General features: G+C 33.7%; 1 protein-coding gene across 1 annotated transcript; it reads right to left on the reverse strand.

Moving 5' to 3' along the window:
* Positions 1 to 5,634: 5,634 nt before the first annotated feature.
* LOC110116108 lies at positions 5,635 to 6,348 on the reverse strand. The gene has a single exon (XM_020849583.2). The coding sequence runs from the start codon at positions 6,245 to 6,247 to the stop codon at positions 5,819 to 5,821; it is 429 nt and encodes a 142-aa protein (XP_020705242.1). The 5' UTR covers positions 6,248 to 6,348; the 3' UTR covers positions 5,635 to 5,818.
* Between the last annotated feature and the right edge of the window lie 3,216 nt (positions 6,349 to 9,564).

Raw genomic sequence — 9,564 nt, forward strand, 5'->3', positions numbered from 1 at the left:
AATTAGGTGAGGCTATCTTGATTATATTTAATTAATTTTTTTCTTTTGAAATGTATAAAAGATAATCATAATATTAAGTAAAGTGTGGTAGAGATGAGGATGCTTAGGTGAATGAGTGGTTTTGCTCTTAGAGATTGAATACAAAATGGGCATATACGTGAAAAGGTTGGAGTAGCTCCAATATTCGAAGATAAGATTAGAGAGAGTCGCCTTAGATGGTTTGGTCACATAAAAATAACGGCCTTCCAATTACTCGATTAGGAAAGCAAATGTATTAGATTTGACTTATGTTTAGAAAGGTAGAGATAGGCCTAAAAAGACTTGGTTATAAAATATTAGAAATGACATTTCATTATTAGATTTAGATAAGAATTTTGCTCTTAACATGACACAATTGAGAAAAGGTTTCATGTAACCAGCCGCACATAGTGGGATAAAGGCTAGTTGTTGTTGTTGCTGCGTTTGGAAAGTATAAATTTGATTTTAAAAATAAAAAAAAATTCTAAAAAAACAATAGGGTTCTATTGCTACAGTCCTAAAAAGTTTTAAAACTTTTAAATAATGATTGAATGACAAGTAAGTTGCCCGTTGAACGGGTGACTATGTGTAACGCCCCAAGATCTAATTTGGAAAGAATTTCGATCAATCATTAAAACCATCAATCATTTATCAGAGATATCTAAAGTCTTCAATCAATAACAAACTGTCTAACAAAATCTATAAGTTAAAATATCAATGTACAATTCTATTCATATTCCAAAAGTTCATATACAATAATCAGGATCTACACATTAAACACAAGAAATCTATCCTGTCCTGAGTACAAAAGAATCACTATAATAAAAAAGAACAAAAACCTGAAGATTCCAGATCAATCTCAATCACCTGCTTCCTTGCCCTGACCTGAAAATATTAACCACATAATGAGCTTTAAAAAGCCCAGCATGTCACCTAATACCTATAACTGAAATCAAAGCACGGTACTGAAATAATATGCATATCAATCAATCAAATCCATAACAGTTAGTTGCACATGATCAGTGAATCTATGCAGCAGATACAAAAATCAGTAATCAATGCATGATCGATACAATCCACAATCATCAGTAAAAGAATCGATAAACAGTAGGAAGAAATCCATAAACAATAGAAAAAAAAATCTATATTCGGATGAATCTCAGTTAAATCGATCAGTCAAATTGATAGAGAAAAACCGTCGTCTCGATAATATCAGTTAAATCAATATCGTATCAATAGAATCAATCATCTCTGGTCAATAACATCAATCGGTACGAAATCATATAAAACAATCAAACCAATACAGCGCAAGAGCGGTGGAAATCAAATCAATACAGTAAAACCTATTCCATAACAGTCAATGAATCACATGCAGCAGTTCAACACGGTATATCAATGAAGAGATATTATCAATGAATCAATATCAATGAATCAATAGTATCCATGTCCATAGTATCAATAAGTCAATGTAATATCGATATCCATATCAGTAGCAGTATCAATGCTCAGTGACATAATGCGAATATCAATGAAACCGTACAGTAACAAGTAAATCCGTTAGTCAATCCATTCAAAATCAATAAATCAATAATCAATATAAGAAGTCCGTCGATATCAATAAATTTATAAATCCATAATAAGATCAATAGGTCTATACTGTACACATGCAATTCAATACAATAGTCTTACTGAACAAGTACAATCACTGGCTATTAAGGCGTTTTTCGGTATTGATGTATCGTTGTGTCGTTATATCCGTTGGCTCAATAAGAGTCGTCACTCTGTGCCCGTCGGCATAATAATCTCCTTATGACTCCCAATCGTTATATCAATGATCAATAGAGGATATCGCCAAACCCTTTTTAAAGGAAAGCCCGTCGGCCCACCATTCTGTACAGGTCAAATCAATATCCAACCAACGGTTCAACCAATCTTCACTTGTCTTTCAGTAATAATAACAATAATTCCATCATATAATCACATATGTATGCTTTTTAAATTATTCGAATCATCAATTCAGAAAATCAGAGATCGTACGAAAAATCGGCAGCGTAACGGCAGTATACGGAATGTACACAGAAATCACAAATTCAGAAATTTACCATATTACCAGACATCGAATAAAACAACGTTTCAAAGCTTTACTTGTACTGAAGCAACAATTTCCAACATCCTGATAATTTTCTATTCGATAAAAATCGCACAAAACTCGAAATACTCGGTAGAAACTTTACAGAAACTACTCAAATCGTGCAGAAATATCATATCAGAAACATATCAAAAGTTGTGCGGTAAAACTTTCGTCAATACAAAATTATGCGTGTTATTCGGTAACGGAAACACAAAACTGGGCACAGAATTATCAAAACTCAAAATCTTCGAAATCAGAAATAGGATTCGGATTCCTTACTTCGAAACAAACAAATCTTCCAACTACGTCGTCGGACGAAAAGCGCTCCGCGGGCTCCGAAATCAGCTTCTTCTTTCTCTTTCCTTCTTTTTTCTCTCTTCAAATGAATCAAAAATATCTCAATTCCGATATTTATCAACACTGATCGTCCCGGACGATCCAAATTCGTCCCGGGACGAACTCCCATGGACTCCAATCGTCCAGACGAAATTAAATGCCAATTTCGTCGTCCCGGGACGAAACTCTCGGGTTCAGTTCGTCCCGACTACTCCAGGTTCGTACAGACGAAATGACAGATTTCTTCATAATTCTGTACAGATCGTCCTAGACGATGTCCCTGATCGTCCCGCACGATCCTGAGAGAAACAGCCTTTACACTATGCCTATTTAAAAAAAAAGTTATAATGTACTTAATCGCATAATTTATTAACAATACTTAGTTTATAATTTACCCTAAATTATATAGGCTTTTTCACAACTAGAAAAATATGTCACAACAAAACAAATGAAAGTAGATTGTTATTAATACCTTTGTTTATAATGCAATAAAGAAAGGTATCATAATATATTTGCTTTTTGAGATGAACACAACATGAACTAATTGCCGGTGATACCAAGATACTAAAAGGTCGAGACTGTTAAAAAAGTTAGGATGGCTAAGTATGTCACACACATTTTTTAGTTGATGGGCGTTATATGTTATATCGTTATCAAGATATATGATCGGTATAATTTATGGATGTTATAGGATTGGCTTGCTCGGCCAACCCTTGTTATAATAAATAAATAAATAAATAAAAGGTCAAGAATGTCATTTTGGATGACTAGAGTAGTCATTCTCATGGAGGCAAAATAATTAAGATCTTGATGGGACATGTAAGGTGATGCAAGAAGGTAATAAGGTGACTAGTGGAGTTAAAGTTGCCCTCTGACCCACCGTTGCTTAGTGTAGTTGGTGGACGAGAACGGTTGAGAACCCCCAACTCATGCTCGATTCCCTTCGAGTGTCAGTGCGTCATAAGTGGGGCCCGATCAAGTGCGGGCCAAAAGGTTTCTGGGGTAGGTGCTTCTTCTAAGTCAGCCACTAATTAATCATGTAGCCAAGCGCCCACTCGGAGGTCGCAACTGTTGAATACCTCGTTCCAAAAAAAACAGCCCTCTTTGAGATTGAGATGGAATGACCTGGTGAAAGAAAACAAGATGGTACAGAAAGGCCACTGTGCCATTGATGATGGTTGTAAGTCCTGAGAATTAGAGATGAAATCTCACAATGGTAGCAATAAAGAACCACCAGAAGGTTAATTAGGGAGAAATTATAAAAAAATTTGTTGGGTTGGTTCTACTCTATCATTTATAATTTTTATTTCTTCTTTACTTTTATAGATATTAAACATCTATTGTGGTTAACATAATAATAGATAAAATCAACCCAACATTTTTTAATTAAGAATCGCAGCTTTGCTTTGGAGCAGAAAGTTTTTTTTATTAATTTAGTAAGATGTATGTGTTTAGGTGCACGAGGACCACATTAAACTAACTAATACTTACTATAAAATGCTAATTCACAACTAATCACTTGATTAAGAAATTTTATAATATTTTTAGAAGATTAGATTTAATTAATACTATAGTTTGTGCAGAAAATTAGTTTACATGAAGGAAAGGGCAAAGCTCTAGTCTAAACGAGGAGAGATTATTACGTAAAGAGTCCGGACCCAGCTTTTCGTTCGGACTACAATTACGTGGAGACACTAACTTTCTCTATCTTGTACACATCTTGTGTATAAGAGAGAGAAAAATCCGCGTATTGGAGTCCGGATAACCACACGTAATAATTTTTATCTGAACCAGAGACATGTAGCTTAATTATTAATAAATTTTATAATATATATTGATTATTTTTTTATAGATAACATCAAAATTAATACTTAAATAATTAGCATGAAATTAATAAAAATATAAATTTAATAAAAATATTTTCATATTTTAAGTTTTTTTGTCACCTTTCTCATTTTATATATTAATATTTATTATGAATATGACTGTTTGTCTTTGGATTTTTATGATCTTACAGCCTGGAGCTATATATCTTATGCAAAACTTTGTATGGTTATCTAAGCATATAAAATTAGAACTTGCTAATCAAGTAAAACATAAAAACCTAATCTTGTTTAAAAAATAATTAAAACAAACTAACACACTTTATATAAACAAAGTAATTTGTGTCCATCATCGGATAAGAACAAACTATGCTTTGATAAACTCATCACTCTCCTATTGCATTTTGATGATCTGAAGATCAATGCAAAGTGTCACATTATAAGCTTACACTACTTAAAATTTTATTTTTTCGCAGCAATTGTTAGGAGCGGTTTGAAAACGGCTATCAAAATCATATTTTTGCACCGGTTTTAACTACTGCTATTTGCAACGGTTTTAACCGCTAGCATATTCCGAACTTATGCCCTAGTATTTACCCGGTTCGACGCTTGCTAGCTAACTTCTCCTTCGCAATCGATCCCCTTCTCTCTTTCTCTCTTCCACGCTGCTCTCCTGACCTCTTCCCATCTCTCTCATTTTTTGTGCAGCTCAAGTTATTCATTGTGAATTCACGATAGCCTTTTTATTGATATGTTTGCAGTATCCTTCTTGTTTCTTCCTCCTTTCTCATAAGACCGAGTATGCTCCATATTTCTGAATTAATTGAAGATATGCAGTAGGGTTGGATGCTGATGTGTATATGAGATTGCAGTGAAAATTGAGGTTCCGTTTTTTTTTTTTTTTTTAATTCTGGATTTTTGTGACGTTTATAACCATCACAAACATACATAATTGGGATGGTTATAACCGCCGCAATTCACTTTAATAGTATTTGTGATGGTTATAATCGATGCAAATCTATGCAATTGCACCGGTTATAGCCGCTGCAAAATCCAACACTTTCTCAAATCTATCCCGCTGGTTCATAAATCGTTGCGGAATGTTGTTGCAATACATATCAATTACAATTGAATTATAACCGCTGGAATAAGTCAAAAATAATGTTGTGGTAGCCATATATATATATATATATATATCATTGATAGGCCATCATAAGATCAGCAAAAATATGAAGAAAAGTATTAGAATTACACAACCTATCCACATTATTATAGGTTAGTAACGCACATTAATTTTCAAAAAAAAAAAAATTAAGATATATGGAAGAAAAAAGAAACAAGAGTGTAGGTAAGAAGAAAGATCATTACAAATCCAAACCTCTCAACTATGAAAAACCATTCCATCACTACATATTATTATGTATAAAATGTTTATAATAAAATATTCCATACATAATAATACCCAATAAAACATAATAACCATATAACATACTTCATATAAAACAGTACTCTACATGAATTTAGCACATGCAACAATCATCAACAACATATTCTTAATCATACCCTTAGAGTGGAAACCCCTTCTTGCTCTCACCTCCAACTCCTGAGAGTTAGAAGAAAACCAAGATGAAGAAGAAGATGAAGACAAGCTTGGCTTTCTTAGCTTGATGAGCTTGCTCTTGTGGGATCTTGTACTCATAGTCATCTTCTTGTTGGAGGTGATCGAGTGGAAGGAAGGCGGAGGAGTAAGTGGTGGGACGGTGGAGGTGGCCATGGTGTTCTTCGGCGTGCCGGGCTGAGATTCCCACAAGAAGGGGACAGCAACGGTGGAGACAGCGTAGTAGAATCTTAAGGAAGAGCTGCTCTCCAAGTTCTCCTTGGAGAGCAGGAGAGAAGAGAGCTTCCTGTCATGAGTTCTTCTTTGAGCCTCTTGATACATAGTTTCTTCTTCTTTTAGGAGAGAGGAAGAGAGAAAGAGAGAGGTGTGTGAGATAGATTGAAGAAGAGTAGAAGGGTGTGGATGGGGACTTGGCTTATTATTAAGAAGTGGCTTTTGGTGTTATGGTTATGGGTAATATATGAACTAATATTAAATGGGGAATAATTGGGTTAGGATGCCTTGATTAAATATTTTATTAAGAATAGTCTCAAAATCAGGTGCTATGTAAATTTTTATTGATTATTTATATTTTTTATTTATTTGAAAATAAATTTAATGATTTTGAAATTTAAAATCTTAAGATAAAAATTTATATGTTAATTTTAAGCTAGTATGATGATACAATATATGTCAAAATAAAAAATATTTGGATTAAATTAAAATATTTAAATAAAAAATTTTATGAAGAAAACTATTTAAAAAATAAAATATATTTTATTGAGTATTTATCTCCTTATTCTATATATAGTGCGAGGAGAGTATTTATCGCAATATATAATATAATATAATGATTTTATAGATGTCAGGTGGTGGTCCGGCAAAGGAGAGGGCCTCAGGTGGTAGTCCAACGAAGGTGAGGGCCTCAGATGGTGGTCCGGTGAAGGAAGGCGAGGGCTTCAGGTGGTGGTCCGGCGAAGGTGAGGGCCTCAGGTGGTGGTCCAACGAAGGCGAGGGCCTCAGATGGTGGTCCGGTGAAGGCTATATATGGCCTCAGGTGGTGGTCCGGCGAAGGTGAGGGCCTTAGGTGGTAGTCTAGCGAAGCTCCGGCGGTGGTTCGCCGAAATTCCAGCAGTGGTCTGGCGAAACTCTGGCAGTGGTCCGGCGAAACTCCGGCGGTGGTCCGGCAAAACTCCGGTTGTGGTCGAGGAGGAGCTTCTTTCTTCTCTTCTCTTCTTCTCTTCTTCTCTTCTTGCTTGGATCCCCTCTCAAGAGAAATGAGGGGTATATTATAGATTTTCTGGAGTGGCATGGCCCGTAAATAGATGAGAGATCAGGGAAAAATATGGAGTGGTTCGGATGAACGGCCGATATTGAATCCTTCGATCGTAAACCGTTTATCAGATATTTGAAGGTCTTAATGACTTTGGAATTTGGCAATCATGGGCTCGTTGGATTCGTCTCATTGAGCCTCTCAATTCAACTATAAGTTCGTCAAGTTTGGAAACTGTTTGGAAATCCAAATTGTGGTTTGAACCTTCCAATAGCGCTTCTAACCCTCGATTTGGACCCGTTTGGGCTCGGATTGGGTTGAATTTGGTGTCGTTGGGTTCGTAACATCGAGACACTCAGTTTGACTTGATTTTGCATCGAGATTTGTGCCCGATCAATATAATTTTTTTATGATGTAGCAATAAAAAATTCAAAATTTAAGGAAAAAAATTGAATATTTAAATATAAATTTGATGCATGTAAAATTTAATCTCAAAATAATAATAATAATTTTTAAAACTTTTACTACTAAATTATGTAAAAGCCATAACTTATATATTAATGCATCGATTTAATAAAATATCAAAACATAATTGTCAAACCAGTTTGAAAGCTATAGCCTTACTTAAATAAAAAAAAATATTTATAGTTTGCATAATTGAATCCCTCAGAAGAACTTAGTTTGTTAATATGCTGACTTGATAAAAAATTACGTTAATAATTGTCATTAAAACTGCTAAGCACATGTGCCTCTAATTGGTGTACGGCCTATAACTATTACATTTAATTTGCAATAAATATAATATAAAAGTGGATTTATTTGTTATCTAATGCAATTTTTTAAATAAATAAACAAATATTCTAAACTAAGACTTAGTTTGGGACAATTTTTTTATTGATTTCTAGAACAGTTTTTTTATACAAAAATTTACAGTTCAAGAAGTTTTTAAACTAAAAAGTTGTTTTAGAAAACAACAAGAAACCTATCCTAAATATGAGCAATTATTACATCCGGTGTCCGAATGCGTTCAGAAACCAATAACCACACGCCACGTCATCTGAAACTCGGTATTTTGGACTCGGTATACATTCGCATCGTTCGGTTTTTGACCGGTTGTAATAATTTCTCTTAGATCCTAAATTACCCACCTCGAAAATTTTTCTCTAAACAAAACAAATATTTTAGCTATTTTGTCCCATTTGAATAAATACATTGCTCACAAGTGTAAGAAAAAATTTTCTTTTTTTCTTTCACCCTTAAAGTTACACACATCCCCATCATATATTGCCCACCATTGAAAAAGAGTTTGAAGCTTTGTTTGTGATAGCTTATTTATTGTTTTGTAAATTTGTTGTAGAAAGCAGTTTTGTAGTTCAAAAATTTTTTGAAAGTAGTGAAAAAATAATAGTAAAAAAGAAATAATGGTTAAATACTGAAAAATAATATAGTAAGAAAGTTGTCTCGAACGAAGTTTGATGCTGCCTTTGATGAAAAGATCAGCAAAGATTTATAAGGCTTCGTTTGGGGCGGCTTTCTTGTTACTTCTTAACGTAGCTTTCTAGTTCAATAATTAAAATTTATGTACTAAAAAACTGCTTTAAGAAGTAACAAGAAAGTCATCCCAAACGAAGCCTAAATTTTGTTTGGCATCGGGACCATAGTTTGTTTAATGTAATGATTCAGAGTTTAAATGGTTAGGTTGAGTTGAAAGTGATTGGTGGTTGCAAATAAATATTGCATGTTTTCTACGGCATTTATATTCATTCATACTTATATAACTTTGTGTCTTTATTAGCAAGCATTTTATGACGAGTTCAAAAACTTTTTTAAACTATTTTTTTATTAACGTTCTTATTTTTAATATATACTTATTGATATATCACAAAAAAATTGGCTTGATAAGGCACGAATCTCAAGGCATATTCATGCAAGAAACTTCCAAAATTAAAATGGGAATCATCAAAACTCTGATTAAACATCTCAAAAAGACGAACCCAACAACATCAAAATCAGTCTTATTTGAACCCAAATAAGTCAAAATCAAGAGTCCAGAGCATACTTGAAGGCTTTTTTTTTTATTTTTTATTTTTTTAAGCCTACTTGAAGGCTTCAAATCATTAATTGGAAAAGTAAATGATTTTCAAATATGACATGCATATATTTGAATTGAGCGACTTGAGAAAATGAATCCACCGAGCCCGAGATCATCAAATTCTAACATCATTAAGGCACTTAAATGCTTGATCAACATTCTATGATCGAGGGATTCGATATCAACCGTCCGTTTAGAACACCCCCAACTTGACCTTGATTTTCTCCATATTTACAACCCATGCCAATCATATAAAATTATAAATAGACCCCATTCTTCACATAAAAGAGGAGG

This window comes from Dendrobium catenatum, unplaced genomic scaffold (assembly GCF_001605985.2).
Source record: "Dendrobium catenatum unplaced genomic scaffold, ASM160598v2 fragScaff_scaffold_456, whole genome shotgun sequence".
In the NCBI taxonomy this organism is placed as follows: Eukaryota; Viridiplantae; Streptophyta; class Magnoliopsida; order Asparagales; family Orchidaceae; genus Dendrobium; species Dendrobium catenatum.

What these genes read in the sequence shown, in the direction of transcription:
- LOC110116108 (XM_020849583.2), bottom strand. Translation starts at nt 6,247, where the DNA reads ATGTATCAAGAGGCTCAAAGAAGAACTCATGACAGGAAGCTCTCTTCT.